The 22,252-nt window shown below is 35.0% G+C and overlaps 2 protein-coding genes across 2 annotated transcripts; both read left to right on the top strand.

Annotated features, from left to right (window-relative positions):
• Positions 1–1,102: 1,102 nt before the first annotated feature.
• Positions 1,103–13,439, top strand: LOC138307976 (uncharacterized). Its single transcript, XM_069248928.1, has 14 exons — positions 1,103–1,151; positions 2,593–2,643; positions 3,082–4,352; positions 4,614–4,713; positions 5,562–5,612; positions 6,099–6,293; positions 6,953–7,123; positions 7,578–7,748; positions 8,610–8,801; positions 9,624–9,794; positions 10,549–10,719; positions 11,331–11,527; positions 12,137–12,302; positions 12,693–13,439. The coding sequence occupies exons 1-14, from the start codon at positions 1,148–1,150 to the stop codon at positions 12,752–12,754; spliced, it is 2,973 nt and encodes a 990-aa protein (XP_069105029.1). The 5' UTR covers positions 1,103–1,147; the 3' UTR covers positions 12,755–13,439.
• Positions 13,005–21,631, top strand: LOC138307174 (uncharacterized). Its single transcript, XM_069247807.1, is given in 9 exon segments — positions 13,005–13,058; positions 15,050–15,086; positions 15,089–16,291; positions 17,226–17,423; positions 17,924–18,094; positions 18,581–18,751; positions 19,306–19,499; positions 19,798–19,963; positions 20,394–21,631. Coding segments are annotated over 9 exon segments (2,268 nt in total). The 3' UTR covers positions 20,468–21,631.
• The last annotated feature ends 621 nt before the right edge of the window (positions 21,632–22,252 follow it).

Genomic DNA, 22,252 nt, shown 5'->3' with positions numbered 1-22,252 from the left:
TATAAAGTGACTATGTGCCGTACACCTCCTTCGCTATGTGCCGTATACCTAGTTCCGGTGTCATTTCCACACAGTGTTACTAGGTAGCGGCACCTAAATGTTGTCTCCAAAACGAAGTTGTGGACTTGTTAACCCCGTGTATTCTTCTTGTTCTTCTTCTTTCTTGTTCTTCTTTCTAAAAAGGAAACGGATGTGAATAAAATTTACTGCAAATTTTCGTCATGTTAAGAAGATGTGCACTCGACCCTTACGTTTCAAAATGAACACAACTCAATGATTTCTGATTGACCAGAATTGAGATATTCCAGTTTATTGAACATTGGTATAGAAGGGTTTTTTGAGGGAGGCCAGGCGGAAAATTATTAGAATACTTGCGTTGTTATGGTAACGAAATAGAAATTTCTGAAGAAAGTATATCATTCCGGTGAAAAGTGATATACACTGCAAATTTTCTTTCATTCACGATTTTCTTCGCGATTTTTGTGATTGCAATTATTTTACAGTTCATATTCGCGAATTATTATTTAATTTAATGAGAGTAAAGATACTTAAAATGAGGATTTTTAATCAGAAAAGCTGATTATCCACGAAAATTTGAAAATAAATACTCGAATGTTAGAATGCGCGAAAATTTTAGGGTCACTGGATAAAATGGAACGACTGGGGGTATTTTTCGGTCATTTGGGGGTGTGTTTATGTAATGGTAACCAATGACATTTAACACTTGTTTTCTTTTTGTTATATAGCCTACCAAATTGTTCAGAATAAAAAAAGACAAGCCGAAACAACAGTAATTCACTTATGTACTTAGTATTGTTTAAACACCTATATCCTAGCACAATTTCCCGAAAGGAAACAAAACTTACAAGCAAACTATACAATTAATTTTATAATTTATGTGAAATGTATTCAAAGTTACAGAACGTTTGACCGTTTTTAATATACCTACATCTTGGACATCAGCTAAAGAATTATTGAACTGGTTATTGGACTTCTCTTTGTATTGGTTAAATCACCGGGTTTAATAATGCCCCTTCAACCTTTTGGCCAATGCTTATAAACTCTAAGTACAGGTGTACTTATTTATTTCGGATGAGTTTCTGGCGTCGTCAACTGCTTCGACCGCAGGGCTCTAGAGATTCGCACTATGGGTATGAAGTACAGTGTCAAATATTGCATGATATTATTATTTGCATTAGTACTTTTTATCACTGTGTTTATTGTGAACGTTTTTGTTTACCTGGATATTGATAACGAGTTAATATTTATTAATGTGAGATCTGAATGAAAATATTTTATTTCACCTAACAATATCACAGGGTGTGAAATCTTAATGGAAATGTTCCGTTTCACTTCACAATATCACAAGCATGTTAAATCTTGATGAAAATGTTTTATCTTAATTAGAGATATTCCGAAAAAGGAGCAAACCAGTATAAACTATGCTTTAGACTATCAGAAACAAATATAAATTTGAATACCTGATTTAACCTTTACCTAACTTAAGTTATAAAAGATACGAATATATTTATTCTGTTTAATGGTTTCAACAGTTTTCCGAGAACGTAAATTGTGAAACTACCTCAAAATTCAAAACTCATTCACAATCAATCGATTATTAATTGATTAAAGATGCTTCACCGCTGACAAATGGTATTTTTTTCTCTATCAAAAACAGCAGCAGACGATTTAGTAGTTTTCTTCAGTCACAAAAGTTACTTATTTACACCATTACCACAATTGAAAAGTTTTGAGCTTTTAATTTGACTTAAAGTTAAAAGAAATGAAAGATAATTAATTGCATCCCGAAAAAGATTCCGTGGCACTATATCTTATATGGAATGAAGTAATGATTGCGCATGCAACAAAGGCGAAATAAATTATTTTGTGTTATTTTTTGTGTTAATTAGGCATATATATGCACAATTAAACACCAATTATTGTTCAAATGATGAATATAATTTATGCTCTGTCGGCGATGGAGCATCTTTAAGAATTCGCAGTATATTAGTAAATAATTTTAGCAGTTGTTCAAACTTATAATACCTTGATTTTTTTTCAGCTTAATTTATCTTTATTTTTTAACAATGCAGGTGTTTACGTGCAAGCTAAAAATTTAACCTGTAGTTTAACAGATAATTAGTTTTTGTTTAAAGTAATATATTTTCATGTATGTTCCAAGCATTTTCCTTTTATATGACTATGGAATTAGAGTTTTGACTAATTTGAAGAGAAGGCAACCGCATTCCTTACCAAGGGTAACAGTTTCGCTATCTAAGTCAACCCAGACTGGTTTCCAATTGAGATCTTTTAATCTACCTTTAGCTAATGGTCGCTACTATGAAGCACAACAAAACACAACATGCGATCCCAATCGCTATATGAATAACAACGTGGCCTATGTTTGTCTTTTCATACTAAACTTGCAACATGAAGGTAAATCAATATTTGTTTCATTATTGATATAAATTTCAACATAGAAAAACATCATTTCGGATTTATACTTACCTATCTTAAAAAAATCAAACCCTAGTATCTATGATATGTTTAACGATACATGAGTGATGTAATAATATTTTTTATTTTATCCAGCGGCCGTAGCTATATGGCTGGTGTCACTGTGTGCCCTAGCTTCCGTACAGGGTAAGAACTATGCAATTTAATTAACATGTAGAATTAACAGTTTATTAATGTTTGTCTTCCGACAAAACGAAGTTAATATAAGATCCATTTAAGAAAAACAGCGACACATATTTTGTGGATGTGGCGCAGTGGTAGTAGGCGCAGGTATGTTTGGCTAGGCGATTTGGTGCCGTAGATCGTGAGTTCGAGGCCCAGATAGGGCACGAGTAAATAAATTGTCATGCTTTGTTAAATTGTTTATTTGATATTTAACGTTAAATATATGTATATATAATAAGCCCCATTGTTGTAACATTGGCAATTCAAAGAAGCGTAACACCTTTTCCATTAGCAATAGGAAAATGATGGTAACATACCCAACAGACAACCTCAATATTTACAACGTTTATTTGGTTTTTCTTACTTGAAATATATCTAATACCATTTCTTCTTGAAAAGGTGCACCCGACAATCGAGGGACAGAGTTTATCATCGGATACATGGAAAACATCGCTGTTTCTATGAACGTCGAACTTTTCGTCACAACGATGAGGACGACGACAGTCAATGTTAAGGTGACCGCTCCGAGGTACAGCGCAGCTGGAATCAATGAAGCATTTTCCGTCACGGCTGGAACTGTCAAACAGCTCTTCTTTACCCCATCTATACGTCTTGCTGGGAACGAAATGAGCTCTAAAGCTGTCTGGATCACTGCTGATGATGAGGTGGTTATATATGGCGTTAACAAGGAGACTTACTCCTGTGACGCCTTCCTAGGGCTACCCACTGACGTCCTTGGTACGGAATATTACGCCATCACATATTACCCACCATACTACCAATGTGAGCTGCTGATTGTTGGCGTGAACGACAGTACAACCGTGAATATCAGAGTTGGGGAAGCGATTGGCAGTCGGTACATATCATGGGGAGGAAGGAACTACTACAGCGGAAATACACTGACCGTAACGATGAACAGATTTGACACATTCCAGTTAGTTACATACGGCGATCTGTCTGGAACCTACATTGAATCATCAAAGCCTGTCTCTGTATTCAGCGGAAATCGGAAGACAAATATCGGTTTAGGAGGCAGTTCTGATCACTTGGTTGAACATCTAACGAACGTTGACACTTGGGGAAAGCGCTTCGTTACTGTTCCTATACCATTGCGAACTGTCGGTGATTACTTTAAGTTTATAGCCAGTGAGAGTAAAACAAGGGTCACAATAAGTGGTGGTTATTCTACTTCTTTTACGCTGAGTAGTCCAGGAACTGTTGTCCAGAAGACGATTTCCTCCAGCGCTTATTGTCTTGTGGAATCAGACAAGCCGATATTACTTGTTCAATTCTGTCTAAGTCAGCAGTCATCGTATGAACAATCTGATCCTATGATGATGATCATTCCTCCAGTGGAACAGTTCGGAGCCGACTACACATTCACCACACCGAAGTACTCTCTTGGTTCTTACAACAGCTACTTTATGTTCATTGTCAAAGAATCAGAAAAATCAGGACTTCGCGTCGATGGCAATGCATTCCCCTCAAGTACAAGATACAACAGGATAAGTGGTACCGAATATGTAGGGGGTTACATCAGCGTGTCTGAGGGGTCCCACACTGTACGTCACACATCTCCAATCTCAATCTTTGGTGGATATCTGTACGGACAGGCTAACTGGGAGACTTACGGGTTTACCACAGGCATGCGTATGGCCGGAATCAATACGGTAACTGTTCAAATCTATAGAAATTATTATTTGAAATCCGTTTATTTTTTTTTTAAATTTGCATAAAGCATAAATACAATTGAAGTGAAACTTGTTTCCTTTTAGCCGCAATGCACCGTTGATGATTTGTCGAAATACCCTTAATAAATACTTATTGAGAAAGAAAAGTAATGGAAACGTCCCATTAAAGAAATGTAGATGAATACTCAATGTTTTTATTTTTGAACATTTTTAAATTGACATTTTGAAAAAAAATTGAAGGTATGCGTACCGACTGCCACAGTAGTTGGTGATGGTATTGACAATGACTGTGACGGTTTGATTGATGAGGAACTCTGTACCACTGAAAACCAAGGACGAGGTAGGATGATGTTTAAACAATATTTTTCTTAGATTTAGGAAAAAACCAGTATAATTTCATGTATTTTATAGAATATTGTGTTGAAAAACAGCAATAAAAAATTGGATCACCCATGGGCATTAATGTTAAACGCAGTCATGGATTAAAAATGAGAGAAAAATACATATTAGATCTTTCATTATGATTTATACAAATTGCTCACAAATATTTTGAAATATGACTCCAAAATGACAAAACCATTTTTATATAGCAAGAAACAAACAAATAATGTCACATGATGTTATAGTCATAAATAATGTAGATAACATTAGTCTTGAGATTTAACACATGCTGATACTATTTAATGTCACCTTACAATCTTTGTTTGCTTTGCAAAAACCGCTGATGTTGACATTAACATAATATTGTTGATACTATTTGCAGGAGTTTTTATTTAGCTAAATTCGCGGATCTTTCCAAAATCGCGAATTTGAACTCCTCGCATTTTTGTTCCTTCAAAATTATGGGTTTACGTATTATAACGTGTTTTAAGAATGACGTTTTCAAAGGCTACTTAGGAGATTCGGAAAAATAAATCCCCACAAATAAGTTTCAATCAGTAAATAGAGAATTTTTACATTCGCAAAACTTAACAACTATTAAGTCATATATTTTTTTATGAATCCCTATTTTCTTCACCCATGTACGTTATTTCATATACTACTAATACCAGTCTCTGCGTGTATTCATAATTAGGATAATATGCGACAAACTGAATTTACATTAAAAAAAAGTATGTTTATAGAATTTCTTTCAGAAATTCGACAAGAAAATCGAAGTCGTTTATGATAGTTTTTTATTGCTTATAGATGATGACGGGGATGGACAAGCTGAAGAAGACTGTGCCACTCCTCCTCCTAGTAAGTAGAAAAATAAAGAATTTTGGCAAACCACAAACCCATGATCAGTATAGCCCACTCGTATACGAACCCGAATAGCCGATAATAATCGTGATTTCATCAATGTTTTCCGGAATTTTGATCCGTGAAATGATATAAATTGGTTGAAGAACATTGAAGCCAAATGGCAAATATTGTAATAGCTATTTTTTTCTATTTTAATAATATTTGGCTAAAATTATTAAAATTTGGACACATGCAAATTCATTTTTTCGAGTTTTTTTTTTTATTAAAATCAAGAAAAATGTGACCCGTGGAATTGACCAGTCTGAATCCAAGAAAGAGCAGTTATCCGTAATAGGAAGCATTTCATCTACAATCTGCACGAAATATAACTATTTGATTTATGACATGTCTGTGCGATTTATTTAATTTTGGTTCATTTTTAGAGGAATTAGACTAAGCTACATTTCCTATTACACATTAGAGAAAACTTTATGATTTCAGTTGATGGTGTGTGGGCGTCATGGGGATCATGGGCAACTTGCTCTGTGTCATGTAAGTCATCGACAGGCGGCGCTTCCAGCGGCACAACTACCAGAACGAGGTTGTGTAATAATCCCGCTCCAAAGTATGACGGAAAACAATGTGCTGGTACTGGAACACTGAGCAAATCATGTACACCATCTAACTATTGTCCAGGTAAGCGGGTTTTACGATAATTCAAATTAGCGTGTATTGAACATTCCCATTGGCTTACAAAGGTACGTTATCAGACCATAAAGAAAATATTGATGCACCTGTTTGAAAAATCGCTCCCGTTTGGCTGATATAACGACGTAACAATTTCGTAGAAAAATATAAATTTGGAGTTTTGGAGAGATCTTCAATAGTAGATTGAATTATATGGATTAACGTGAATAATTTCGTTATGTGATGAATATATAAAACATTACTCATCATAAACCACTTCGGGACATATTAGGAGGACACTAATTTTTTGTGTGTAATATCTTCATAGCATATATTCAAGTTACTTTTAAACATATTTTCATATAAGTAAAAAGGGCTAATTCACGTACCACGTGATATCCGAATACGTTTGTGCTGGGCTAGTATCTCCAGTTGTGATGCAACGTAACTAATTGTAATCTTCACGCTGAAATGACGTAATTACATCACTTATAGAAAGGATTGCCCCGCACAAACGTTATCGGGTATCACATGGTACGTGAATTATTCACATTGGATAAATGATTGAGATGTATAGCAGAAAACAAATGTAATACATGTAAGTTGATAAATTACATTGAGGAAATAATCCATAATTACATAAATAACACAGTGTTCCAAATTAACAGTTCACGGTGGATACTCAAGCTGGGGAAGCTGGGGCGGATGTTCCGTCACGTGTGCCAGTGGAACTCAAACCAGAACTCGTTCCTGCAACAATCCAACACCCCAATATGGCGGAAACAGTTGTTCCGGAAATAGCTCCGACACCAAAAGCTGTACAAGAAGCGCATGCCCAAGTATGTATAAATAATTGAAACGAGAAAAAGAACTTCACCTGTAATAATTTCTAGAATGGAAAACAAAACTCGACAAAGTTGTATGGATATATTAGCTAAAGTCAATGAATCACATCCACATGTAGCAGATTGCCGTAATTATGTCAAGCATATTTTGCCATAATCGTCAAAATTAAAATAACTGGAACTTCTACAAAGACACAATTGCAATTTTGAACATAGGTAATTGTTTGATACTTTAAAAAAATATTTTTCTTTAAAGATAATATATCTGATATTAAAACAATAAATGGTATTTAATTGTTGTTAATAATCAGTGTTGCATTATCTGAGAAATCATTAAGAAATCGTTTTAGGTTTACGTTGTGTATTGACACACAAAGAGTAATTGTTATTGTAGTTATAATGTAATGTATTTCTAAGCAATACTTACAAAAATCCCCCTATTTCATAGTCAATGGAGGATGGTCTTCCTGGGGGAGTTATGGTTCCTGCTCCGTGACATGCGCAGGAGGACTAAAGTACCGGACGCGTTCGTGCACGAACCCTGCTCCACAGCATGGAGGGGCATCATGCCCTAGCTCTGATACAAGTAGCACATCCTGCAATACATTTCCATGTCCGAGTAAGTATAGAAATCTCTTACCATGCGTTTATTATGCAGATTTCGCAGATTTCTTATGCTTCGATTTCAAAAACTAGTTATTTTCTCTCTGTAGAGAATTACGGATATAAAAGCAATACCTAATGCCTTCAAATGCATGTAATAAGTCAAAATTCAACTTATGTAAATACCTCTTGTTGATATACAAGTATATTAGTATGTCTCGGCGATAAACGAATTACATTGGGTGAGCCATTTTGTACCAATGTGGTACAATTCATGAAAAGCGCGTTCATTACAAACATCGCATAATCGTGCCGGTACAATACGGAGGTTTCGCGATCCCAAAACGACATGGGTAAACTACGATTTACCGTCGATTACTCCCACCTTCCGGTGATTATGACGTCGCGAAACTCACGTCAAATGATGACGTCATAATCATCGGATAGTGTGACTAATCGACGGTAAATTGTACTTTCCCCACGTCGTTTTGGGATCTCGAAACCCCCGTATTGGTACGCACACGGAAATGGAACGCGATACTAATCATAAAGGGGCCAGTATACATCTACAGTAAAAATGATAGGTTCAATTCAAATGATGCAGAGGTTTTTCTCTGAAATTATTTTTCAACCTTATTACAATGTATCAACTAAGATATCTGCATAGCATCGATGAAATCTAAAACAATTTTTCAAGTAACAGGTAACTTGTTTTAAAAGTTCTGTCTTTCCAATAACAATATGTTGGAGGACAGGAGTTAATATATGATAAACTTTGTGTATTATTTTTTTCTAAAATGGATATTCGTGATAATACTCTTTTATATTTAGGAAATGTGATCAAAATTTGTATTGAGTATTCTTTCTACATCCGTAGTTGATGGAGTTTGGGGCTCGTGGGGGAGTTATTCATCTTGTTCACTGACATGTAAGGACTACGGAACGTCCCAGACTGGAAGTAAGAGCCGGACCCGGTCCTGTAACAACCCTGCCCCACAACACAATGGCGCTAATTGCCCAGGATCATCCTCCTCGTCCGCCTCCTGTACTACCTCTACGTATTGTCCAAGTAGGTGTATTGACTTAGTCCTCATATGCAACAAAATATAAACGTGTTTGTATGAAAGGATTCTGTGTAGCGCTTACTAATTGTGGGTAGTTTATTGTCGCTATATTCACGTCTTCTCTGCAATCCGCAATTTATAAATACCACCGAAATATACAGAAATGCATTGACGTACATAAGAACAAAAACATGGATAAATCTATTGAATCGCGAATTCAACATCCGCAAAAATAGCTAGTATTGAAAACCGAGAAATAAGACACCGCGAATTTCAAGCTCTCTACAGTATAAAAAATGTGTTATCGCATGAATATCCACTTTGATTGCAGCTCTGTTAATGCATGAAACATAAGGGTAGCAGTGTTAGTGCATGATATATGATGGTAGCAGTGTTAGTGCATGATATATGATGGTAGCAGTGTTAGTGCATGATATATGATGGTAGCAGTGTTAGTGCATGATATATGATGGTAGCAGTGTTAGTGCATGATATATGATGGTAGCAGTGTTAGTGCATGAAACATAATGGTAGCAGTGTTAGTGCATGAAACATAATGGTAGCAGTGTTAGTGCATGAAACGTTTAAGATGATGATAGGTGTGTAAGTGCATGAAACAGCTACTATGCTGGTAGCTTTTAGCTATATTTATATAATTGTCTTTTTCACTCTTTGAACACTGAATTTTGAATTAATTAAAAAAAATTGGAATTAATAAAATTACAAACGTTGGCGTCACAATTATGCGACAAATTATCAAGTGAGGAAGCAAACGTTTTTATTATCGCCACTATTGTTCGTTACCCTTCTATTGTTGTTGCGTCTAGTAAATGGTGGGTTCACAAGTTGGACTACTTGGACCACGTGTTCCGTGACTTGTGCCAGTGGAACACAACAGAGGAGTCGTTCCTGCACCGATCCAGCACCACAATTTGGCGGAACAAGCTGTTCCGGAGCCACGAGCGGAACTAAAGGGTGCACATTGTCGCCATGTCCAAGTAAGTCAAATTACGTATTATTTAAGGATTACATTGAAAATATTTGTTACATTGTTAATGTATAACACAAAAATCTGAATTTACGCGGGTAGCTAATGGATACATAGTGTCACCCTGTCCATGTAAGCTAATACACTACACATATTATATACAGTACATTTTCACAAATACGCAATTGATTATGCTTTGGTTTTACTTTAAAAAAGAGCGATTTCTCATTGCCTGCGAAATATACTCCCACGTGAAAATGATTTTTTCGCTATTATATTGTAAAGGATCTATTTTGGCGTTGTGCAAATGCGGAAATACCAGATATACTCTTTTACCAAATTGAGCAAGTACATAAAGAAGCGCTAATTAAAAAATAAAACTACTGCAAAAATAAATACGCTTACTGTATACTCCTTCAAAATGTTATCAATTCACTAAATTAAATGAGGATACATTTGAACTGTTCTAACTCCAATATGGGTTGAGTTCCATATACTATCTGAAGTGTGTCTGAAAGATTTTTCTATTGTATTTGTATTTCAATGAGTAAGGATTTGAGTAAGGATTTGAGGTATTTTTTATTACGTAAATGCATATATAGAATTTTTTGTGTGTAAAGCGATATTGTTCCGTGTTAAGAATGCTCTGATTTTGAGAATAGTGGGTATTCAGAAATTAGCGATATACCAGTATAACAAATATAAACATAGTTATATTAATGTATATTAAATATTTATAATGCAGTCTCATGTTTTATTTTCAGTTGATGGCGCCTGGGCAAACTGGGGTAGTTGGGGCTCATGCACTGTCACGTGCGGTGGTGGATCATCAACTAGAACCCGCACGTGCACAAATCCGTCCCCTAGATATGGCGGCGCTAACTGTCCAAACTCAGGCACAGAGAGGAAAGATTGTAACACACAATCCTGTATAAGTAAGAAACCTCTTTCATTATACTTTATATTACTTCATATAATCATGTGATATGTTTTTAATGTAGTGCTAGTTTTGCCACATTGGCCAGCTATGTGTATAAGTTCGTAATATTTTCATGTAATAACATTATTGTATTCGACCAAATAAGCGCTTCCGTTCCTATGAGTGCCCTTCCACCTTATGGCCTTAAATTAGGGACATAGAGTTAATTGCGGTCTGAAAATATAAAAACCTAAATTTTTCTAAATTTATTTCTTTTCGTTAATTGATTCATGGCTTACTCTGTGTATAATCTGTGTGTAATTTTATGAAAGACAAATCCTTAGTTGGTTCTATTACATGTAAGCGCCCATTATATTAAGGTCCAATGACGCTTATTGGGATGAATACGGTATGAAAGTATAAGAAAGCATCCAGGTTATTATTATTGACAAAGAGTACAATTCCTTTTTGAAAATTACGTTTGTGCATTATTTTTTTATTAATGCTATATTTTTTGCGGTGTTTTACGTCATGATAGGCTGTTTTGCTCGGTTTGTTTATTTATATGAAGTTTTTAAAATCTGAATTGGGATTTATTCTACATAATAATTGTTGCTTCTTCTTCAGTTGACGGAGAGTGGGGTGCATGGGGAAGTTGGAGTATGTGTACTTTGACCTGTGGTGGCGGGAAAAGGTCAAGGTCAAGACAGTGTGATGATCCCCGTCCTGCCAACGGTGGTCTCCCATGTTCTGGTGACTCTGGCGATCTTGGTGATTGTAACGTAAATTCGTGCCCCGCTCCAATGGCCGGCGTCTACCAACAGGTACTGATTGAATCATAGATGACGGTTACTATTACGCTGTCTCTGATTCAATTGCTATCATATGGTATATCTCTATGATATATACGATATCTAAAATAAAAACTAACCACATTAAATTATTCATAACATTATATTAACAAGCTATGACGAACATAAACTTAATCCTAATAATTTAAAATACAAATGTATTTACTTAAAGATAAGGAGGTTTTTGTTAATGAGTCAGAAACATTCCAGCAAAGCAAAGGTAGTCATTTTCAAGCAAAAATGAAATCTGACGTCGCGTATTATAACGTATAAATTCATTTCCGACAGCGCCAATTAAAAACATTGAAAGTTATAGGGAATATATGTTAATTATCAATGTATATGTCTACTGTTGTGGCCGTTATACCGTCACAATGTATCGCCAACCCCGCATACCGCCACACTTTTGGTTGGGAAAACGGATTTCCTCTCTATTAGATTCGTCGTCAATACATGTACCACTTAGCCCGCATACCGCCAGCCACCAACCCCTTTCAGGATAATCTACGTTTCCTGCCTGAGGTATGATTATTACCACTTTTGTTCGATGGAAGTAAGTGTTTATACTTTTTTTATCTTCAGCTCTGCCCAAGCGGATGGTTTACATGCGAGTCTGGGGCCATGAAGTGCATCAACAAGGAGTTCCAATGCGATTGCGCGAATGATTGTGATGACGGAAGTGACGAAACATCCGGTTATGCCGGATGTAGCGCTGCTCTGTTGTCGACTTGTCAGAGTGGAGCTGAAGGTACATATATACACTGTATTATGCGTAATAATGATCTTATTATAATTCGATAAGTGTCTTGCTGTTTGTTTTTCCGCAGCATAAGTAATAATTAATAAATCAAGAGATTTTACTAGTTATCGTAATTAACACACTTTCAAATATAACGAAACAAAATGAGTAGTACGTGAACTTTTATCAAATGCCTATATTGCTTGCATACAGTAGTGAATTGCACAGTTTTATGAAAACATGTAAGCATGTTCGTAATTGAACAATAAACAAGAAATCATAAACAAAGACCTTATTTTTTTCAAAGAATTGAATTCCGAGAAAGAAAGTAAAAATATCATAGCATTGATACGTTTTCCGGAATTTTCGCTAAACTCAAGTGTATTTTGTATAATTCAGGCATACCGAGGACAGGACTATTGGGCCTTTTCATTGCTGTCGCTATCTTACTGTTCAATTGAGGATTCTTGTGAATAACAAAAAGAACATTATTCAATGGATTGTGAAGTAGCCTAATTACGATCATCATGTTACTGTTGCTTTCTATGCTGTTTGTTGTTTCATTGGTGTTTCATTTCAAAGAACTAGATGGATTTTTCTAAGTGTATCTATTGTGGTTTTCCAAGTGCGGGATTTATAAAGTTTTTGCATGAAAAGCAAAGTTTTGTTAAATGGAAGGTTTGTATTAAAATTTAAAGTGTAAAACGATCGATGGCCATTTTGGACGGCGTTGATAGTGTACACATGGGCATTTACGCCATGGAGGTATTCACTAATTACGCGATGGACTTTTAACAATAATTCACTTGGTTGTATGGTTTAGATATTTATATATGTTTCAAAACGTATATGAGTGTATGTATCGCAAAAACAATAACATCATTGAGAAATGGTTACGCATTTAAACCTCGAAATTAAAAACTCTTAAAGAAGTAGATTAGATTTCCACTGTAAAGCCTGCTTGATTCATTTTGTTATTGTCAGCACTGGCCAACTTTAAGTACATGTACATAGCCTCATTCATTTCTGTTTTCTAACTGTATTTGTTGTTATCTTCTTCACATTTCGTGACAAAATGATAGCTTAAATATTATCAACGCTGGTTATTTTGCATTTACTGGGAAATAAAGAATAGCTTTTCCTTAATGTTTGTTTTATCTTCTTAGACGTTACATTTTTTAGAATTCTAACAGTTGCCGCTTTCTAGAATGGGGGAATATACTGTCTTAAAAGCTTCTTTGCTGCTTAGCGAGAACAAAGTCCCTATAAAACATAAATAATTACGGAGTATAACACAATATACGTGTAGTTATATCGTGTGTCAAACACTCCTGAGAGTAGACATATCTCATAAAGGGAGAGAACTGAAATGTAAATAAAATATTTTTTTTTCAAAGTAAATTATCCGTCAAAATCAAATTTCTGAGTGAATTAGTGACCCTAATTTTGTTTATTTTATTCAAAATTACGGAAAGCCTGATCTATTGATCGATATAGAATTAAAAAAAAAGACTTTTTAAATACGCTCCTACAAAGTTGACACCAGTAAAATAATAAATGAACTGGTTATTATACTAACCGTTGTATAAGTTAAATCACTAGACTTAATAATGCCCCTTCAACCTTTTTGCAAATGCTTATAAACCCAAAGTACATTTGACCTTATTTATATCGGAGGAGTTTCTTGCGTCGTCAATTGCTTCGACCGCGGGGTTCTAGAGATTCACACTATGGGTATGTTGTATATTGTCAACTATTTTATGATATTATAATTTGTGTTATTAGTTTAAATGGCTGCGTTTATTGTTACGGTTCTTGTTTACTTTAATAACGATAATGAGTAAATATTTATGAAAGAGATATCTAATTGGAATGTTTTATTTCACCCCAAAATGTCACGTGGATGTGAGATTTTGAAGGATGTTTTTATTTCGACTATAGGATAAATCTGAAAAGAATGGGCAATTTGGTATTAACATTGCTTTATAATTTATGATATTCAACTACAATCTTGAGTATATGACCAAATAATTAACCAAAGATCGTCTTAGTATCAAAGGAACTTTTATATTTTTCATTTCTTATAAATAGTTTCAAAGGTTTTCCGAAAAACGTAAATTGTGAAACTAACTCAAAATGCAAAATTTATTGACATTCAATGATTATTGATTTATAAAGTGTTCAAAGATAAGTCATATATACATTAATGAATAGGTTTAGTAGTTGTACAAAAATTATTACACTTTTAATTTTTTTGTCGATTTAAAAAATAAAGTTATCATCACTTCGGATTTATACTTTACTATCTTATAACTTTACACTCTCGTATCAAGAATATGTTTTACAATAAATAATTGATGTAATAATATTTTTGTTGTTCTTTTTTTTTGTAAAGCGGCCGTAGCTATACGGCTGGTGTCACTGCTGTGTGCCCTAGCTTCCGTACAGGGTAAGAACTATGGAAAACGTTATTCAATTATGCAATTAAGATACTAAGTAAAGATAGCACTTCATTAATGCTTTTCTTCCGACAAAACAAAGTAAAAAATATTATACAATTAAGAAAACAGCGACATACTTTCAGAACATGAAATACATATATATATAGATTATGTTAGTTTGTCATTGATGTAACATTAACAATTAAGGTCAATTTCAGAAAATGAATAAAAGAAAAAAAATCAGAGAAGCGTTTACCATTTTTTAGTTAGTCATAGGAAAATGATGATATAATATTTCACATGCCACATCAGTAGAATATTATGGTGACCGCTCCGAGGTACAGCGCAGCTGGAACAATGAAGCATTTTCCATCACGGCTGGAACTGTCAAACAGCTCTTCTTTACCCCATCTATACGTCTTGCTGGGAACGAAATGAGCTCTAAAGCTGTCTGGATCACTGCTGATGATGAGGTGGTTATATATGGCGTTAACAAGGAGACTTACTCCTGTGACGCCTTCCTTGGACTACCCACTGACGTCCTTGGTACGGAATATTACGCCATCACATATTACCCACCGTACTACCAATGTGAGCTGCTGATTGTTGGCGTGAACGACAGTACAACCGTGAATATCAGAGTTGGGGATGCTATTGGCAGTCGGTACATATCATGGGGAGGAAGGAACTACTATAGCGGAAATACACTGACCGTCACGATGAACAGATTTGACACATTCCAGTTAGTTACATACGGCGATCTGTCTGGAACCTACATTGAATCATCAATGCCTGTCTCTGTATTCAGCGGAAATCGGAAAACAAATATCGGTAGAGGTGGCAGTTCGGATCACTTAGTTGAACATCTAACGAACGTTGACACTTGGGGAAAGCGCTTCGTTACTGTCCCTATACCATTGAGAACTGTCGGTGATTACTTTAAGTTCATAGCCAGTGAGAGTAACACAAGGGTCACAATAAGTGGTGGTTATTCTACTTCCTTTCCACTGAGTAGTCCGGGAACTGTTATCCAGAAGACGATTTCCTCCAGCGCTTATTGTCGTGTGGAATCGGACAAGCCGATATTGCTAGTCCAATTCTGTCTAAGTCAGCAGTCATCGAATGAACAATCTGATCCCATGATGATGATCATTCCTCCTGTGGAACAGTTCGGAGCCGACTACACTTTCACCACACCGAAGTACTCTCTTGGGTCTTATAGCAACTACTACATGTTCATCGTCAAGGAATCAGAAAAATCAGGACTTCGCGTCGATGGCAATGCATTCCCCTCCAGCACCAGTTACACTGCTATCAGTTGTACCGATTATGTAGGAGGTTACATCAGCGTGTCTGAGGGGTCCCACACTGTACGTCACACATCTCCTATCTCTATATTTGTTGGATATTTGTACGGACATACTAACTACGAGACTTACGGGTTTACCACAGGTATGCGTATGGCCGGAATCAACACGGTAATGTTTAAAATCAAATTATCAAATTCTTTAACTGCTATGTTTTGGAAGATTTTCGTAATAAGAAATACCAAAGTGTATAATTAAAAAAACCACTAAATTCAGCTTCATGAACATAACGTTGATTATCTGTCGAAATTAACTCTAGTTGTTCTTTAGGAAATATCTAAAGGTGATAAAAACAGAAGGGACACGGGCAATGAGATAATTCGCTAGAAACATTCATATGTCCTATTAAAGCATATATCAGTTTGATATTTGCTTACATTTTGTCTCAAAATAGTAAAATTAATGAAAGCAATCTTCACATCTTTTTGAAGACACATTTTTTTCTATGACTTACCTCCCTTAAGTTCCGATGAGTTGTGACGTCATCTCAGATATTCAACTACCGGAAGCCGGTGTACCGATCGCGGAACTGTCAACATGCATGTTGATTTTAACCACAGGTCTAAGTACTTACGGAAATACACACGGAGAAAATTATGTTATATTTTGACTTATTGGGTATCGTGATTTATCCCCTACATAATGGCACATTATTAACGTCATAGCCTATAAAATGACGTCACTATATGTAAATGATGATGTCATTTAAAATGTCGAGTACAATACATATATCATGGGGAGTATCATGTTGGGGGTTAAACATAAGGTCATTTTTCACGTATGAATAAGTATTACTTTCCTATTCAGACCACCCTTTAGTAATACGACTGTGCATGTATGTAATATATAGTTTACACATAAAATTAACCGGGGAGTTTTGATATACATACCGGTAATTTTTTGTCGAAAATAAGATCGTAGTGAAAATGGACAATTATTGCGGCCCACCTCTTTAAACCTACATGTATTATTACAACACCGTAGTGCTATTATTACATTAGAAAGAAGAATTTTTATTGCAACATTTGTACTATAGTGCTATTATTACAACATTGGCATTGTGATGCAATTTACAAAGACAACAGCAGATAACTCTAAATTGTGATATATATGTTAATCTACAGTCGATGGAGTGTGGGGATCGTGGAACAGCTACACATCCTGTTCACTGACCTGTAAGGACTACGGAACGTCCCAGACCGGAACTAAGACCCGGACCCGGACCCGGTCCTGTAACAACCCTGCCCCACAACACAATGGCGCTAATTGCCCAGGATCATCCTCCTCGTCCGCCTCCTGTACTACCTCTACGTATTGTCCAAGTATGTATTGACTTTATCGTCTTAAATAAGAAAGAGTAACGTATATTCTCGGTATGTATTTGCATCTTAACTGTCTACGAATCATACACAAATGCATTGATGTACATAAAACCAAAAGTTCACGGATTTCTAGAAAACCACAAATTTAACATCCGCAAATACACAATATGTAGCTCGTATTAAAAAACACCAGCTATTAAACCCGGGAATAAAAGACGCTATACAGTATCTTATGATAATTATAAGTAAGTGTAATTAACATCTACTATGCTGGTAACTTTAGATATAATTAAGCAGGGTTTTTTCTGTTTGAAGACTGGCTTTTGAATAAATTAAAATGTTTCTTGTAATGAATAAAATAACAAATGTTGTCATCACACGCAAAAGTTATTAAAATACATTTATTTCATTTGGGCGACAAGTTATCTAGCGGAAGCAGATGTTGTAAACATCGCCACTCTTGTTCGTTACTAACTTTGTTCTCGTGTTGTTGCGTTCAGTAAATGGCAGGTTCACAAGTTGGACTACTTGGACCACGTGTTCCGTGACTTGTGCCAGTGGAACACAACAGAGGAGTCGTTCCTGCACAAATCCAGCACCTCAATTTGGCGGAACAAGCTGTTCCGGAGCTACAAGTGGAACGAAGGGGTGCAAATTGTCACCATGTCCAAGTAAGTTTTACTTGTGATTTACCGCAAATCAACTAACTTTCATAGCGATTCTATTCGCTTTCACGTATTTTGCAATCAATAGCTCTTTTGTTCTCATTTACTTGTTTTGAAAAAAAATGTATTACCCATGGAACGTTATCCAACCTTTAAATATATTTCTGTACAATATAATACTGTAATTTTTTTATCGTAGTCAAATCTTTGTGCAAAAGCGCAGATAACAAGAAATACTTGTTTGCAAACTTGCAAAAAGCGCTAAAATAAAACTACCGCTGTGATAAGTACGCTTATGGTATATTTATCCGAAAAAGATTTGTTCCATTTTATTTTGAAATTTATAGAGTTAGTATTTGAGTAAAGATTTGAGGCATTTTATAATACAGAAATGTATAATGACTTTATTCAATCCATTTTTGATAGCAACTTTATTAAATTCACCAATACCGATATATCACATAACCAAATGTTTACACCTTTTTATATAAGTTGATGGTGCTTGGACAAACTGGGGCAGCTGGAGCTCGTGCACTGTCACGTGCGGTGGTGGATCATCAACTAGGACCCGCTCGTGCACAAATCCGTCCCCTAGATACGGCGGCGCTAACTATCCAAATTCAGGCACAGAGACGAGAGATTGTAACACACAATCCTGTATAAGTATGAAACATTTTTGATATTATTTTATTGTACTTCATGCTTCTGTGTAATATCTTTTTATTATTTTGTTATTATCTTGTTTTATGTAGTGTTAGTTTCGCCACATTGGCCAGACATGTTAACATCATTGTATTGGACCAAATAGCGCTCCCATCCTCAAAAGTGCCCCTCCACCTTATTGAGACCTCAAATTTCGTGACCTATTACTAAACGCATCCGAAACATATGAAAAGAAATCTTCTGACTTTTTGTAAATTGATTCATGGTTACTTTGTGCAATACCTTATAAAGGCTACTCCAATTTGGTTCTATTACATGTAAGCGTCCCTTAGCTTTAAGAGCCCAGATTGAATACGGTTAATAAGGTAATTGTTATTGACAAAATTTATAATTACATTTCAATTATTACGCTTGCGTACTATATATATATTTAATGTATAACATTTTATGAATTTATTTAATGACAGACTGTTTTGCTTTGCTTATTTATTTGTATAAGGTTTTCAAAATCTTAATTATGATTTATTGTACACAATGTTTATTACGTCTTCCAGTTGACGGAGAGTGGGATGCATGGGGAAGTTGGAGTATGTGTACCTTGACCTGTGGCGGCGGGAAAAGGTCAAGGTCAAGGCAATGTGGCGATCCCCGACCTGTCAACGGTCTCCCCTGTTCTGGTGACTCAGGCCATCTTGGTGATTGTAACGTAAATTCGTGCCCTGCTCCAATGGCCGGCGTTTATCAACAGGTACTTATCTTACTAAATTTAAGAGGACGGTTACCATTATGTAACCCCTGGTTCCAATACAGTAACTATCATATGCTATTTGTAGTATCCGTTCAATTCTAAATTTAGTTATCCATTTTTGATAGCAACTATATTGTGAGTTTTTTATATATGCTCCTTGGTGTTAAATTTACCTCTTAACTTTTGAGGACCGTTTCTGGTATTCAATATGGATTTATATTTATATTGATTGTGTTTTATTGTTATCTTATTTACCTTTATTCATTATAATTAAGTGTTTATACATTTTTACCCTCAGCTCTGCCCAACCGGATGGTTTACATACGAGTCTGGGGCCATGAAGTGCATCAACAAAGAGTTCAAATGCGATTGCGCGAACGACTGTGATGACGGAAGTGACGAAACATCCGGTTATGCCGGATGTAGCGCCGCTCTGTTGTCGACTTGTCAGAGTGGAGCTGAAGGTACATTTATCTTATGCCTAATAAAAGTCTTAATATAATTTGATTAATGACCTGCTTTTGCAACATACGAAACATAGTCAATAATATAGTAATTAAGGTATTTTACTGGCTATCTTAATTATTATAAGTTTTCATATGACGACACACTATAATCATTATAATCATTTATTTACATACATATCAACAAAATAAATAATGAAATGATTAGTTCATTCTTTTGATTATTATTATCTACACATATTGCTATCATGCAGTATTAAACTCTGGAGTTTTATGAAAACATGAAATAATACTCGTTATCAAACGATAAACAAGAAATTTTCAAAGAATTGAATCCCAAGAAGGAAAGCAAGGAAATCAATACAATGATACGTTTTCAGGAATTTTCACTACACTTGAGTGTACCCCGTGGCTACTTTATATATTTCAGGTATACCTAAGTCAGGACTATTGGGCCTTTTTATTGGTGCCGCTTTATTACTGTTGAATGGAGGATTTTTGTGAATAACAAAAAGAACAGTATTCAACGGGATATGAAGTATCCTTATTGCGATCATAATGTGACTGTTACTTTAGCTACCGTTTGTGGTTTCATTGATGTTTCCATTTCAATGAACTTTTGGATTTTCCTAAGTGTATTCATTATGGTTTTCCACGTGCGAGATGTATTAATAATCTATGGATAATTCAAGTTTGGCAAGTCAAGTCTATCTGAAATGGATACAAATATCTTATGCATATTTTTGAAGATTTTGCATTGAAGAAAAATTTGAATGGAAGACATTGGACGTATTTATTGAACTTACTGATCGTATATATTGTAGAAATGGATATTTAGATGCGATGTTTGTTATTGACCTATAAAAAGACAAATGGAGATGGAATATTTACGATCGATGGACATTTGTGACGTCAGTGAATACTGTACACCTGGACATTAATGCGAGGGAGATTAACGCTTATTACTCTATGAACTTTATTAAGAAAAAATTCCATGATTATTTGGTTTATGGTTTTATAAATCTATGTTGGAAAACGTTAACAAGTGATATTGTCTCAAAAATATTAACATCATCGAGACATATGTACGCATGCAAATCGCTAAAATTAAAAACTCTGAAAGAAGTACATTTTGTATCCCTGTAAAGTCTGCCTGATTCATTTTCTTATCTTCTGCATTGGTCAATTTGAAGTACATATTAATCTCATTCAGCACATATTTTTGTTTTCTAACTTGATATTTGTTATTATCTTCTTCACGATTGGTGACAAAATGATAGCTTAACTAATATCAATGCCAGTTCTTTAATATTTACTAGTTAATAAAGAATAGCTTTTTCTTCATGTTTATTATATTTTATGAGGCATTATAATCCTGACAAATGCCGCTGGTAAGAATGGAAATTTTACTTACAAGCATCCTTGCTGCTTAGCGAGAGCCGAATTTCTCTAAAACCTAAATAATTACGCAGTTTATATGATAATGTTTTATCAGGCTGATAACACAATAACGTTATGTTTCTACGGAGGACGTATAACACAACTTGAGATAACATTCAAAGATGGAAAGGACATACGAAAATAATATTGTTATGTTGTTATTGGCCGCTGAGTTATATTTGCGGTCAAAGTAATTTACATGCACTTATTATAATAAAAACATGTGAATAAAATGAAATAGTTGACAAAAGCGCAATTTTTTGTTTAAATTATCATCAACTTAATTTTCTAATTTTGAAGTAACTTTGTTTTTTCTGATTCTCTTGACCATGTAAACATATGATTGAAAGGAATTAAATAATTACAAACTAGTTGCGATATAATATCTTGCATGCCATTGCACCAACCGAACGAATATCAAGCAATGCCAATTTCACAAGAGTTCGACATATAATCTCAACGCTGGTCCGATTTTCTTGACCCTAAGGTATTAATCCAAGTGAACAATAGAGATCAGTTTCAAAATAGAAAAGAATAACCTAATCAGTTTAAACAGTGTTACCGAATTAACGGTGATTAATCTCTTAAACGAGATTATCAAAATAACCACTGTGTTACCTATTTGACAGTAATACATGTGTCCTTCCAAGTGTAATATTAATATATAACGTATATATTACTTAGGTCACACACGTAAGCTCGGTCAAATGCTAGACGGGATTTTACATCCTATTTGTTTTAATCACAATTATTCTAGACAACAGAGTAAACTTATGGTTTCCTTTTTGTTTGTGTTGTTCGGTTTTTTTGGGGTTTTTTTTCTTCGATTTTTAAAATATTTTCAAATCC

Source organism: Argopecten irradians, chromosome 14, assembly GCF_041381155.1.
Source record: "Argopecten irradians isolate NY chromosome 14, Ai_NY, whole genome shotgun sequence".
Taxonomy (NCBI): domain Eukaryota; kingdom Metazoa; phylum Mollusca; class Bivalvia; order Pectinida; family Pectinidae; genus Argopecten; species Argopecten irradians.
This window is presented reverse-complemented; position numbering and strand designations above follow the sequence as displayed.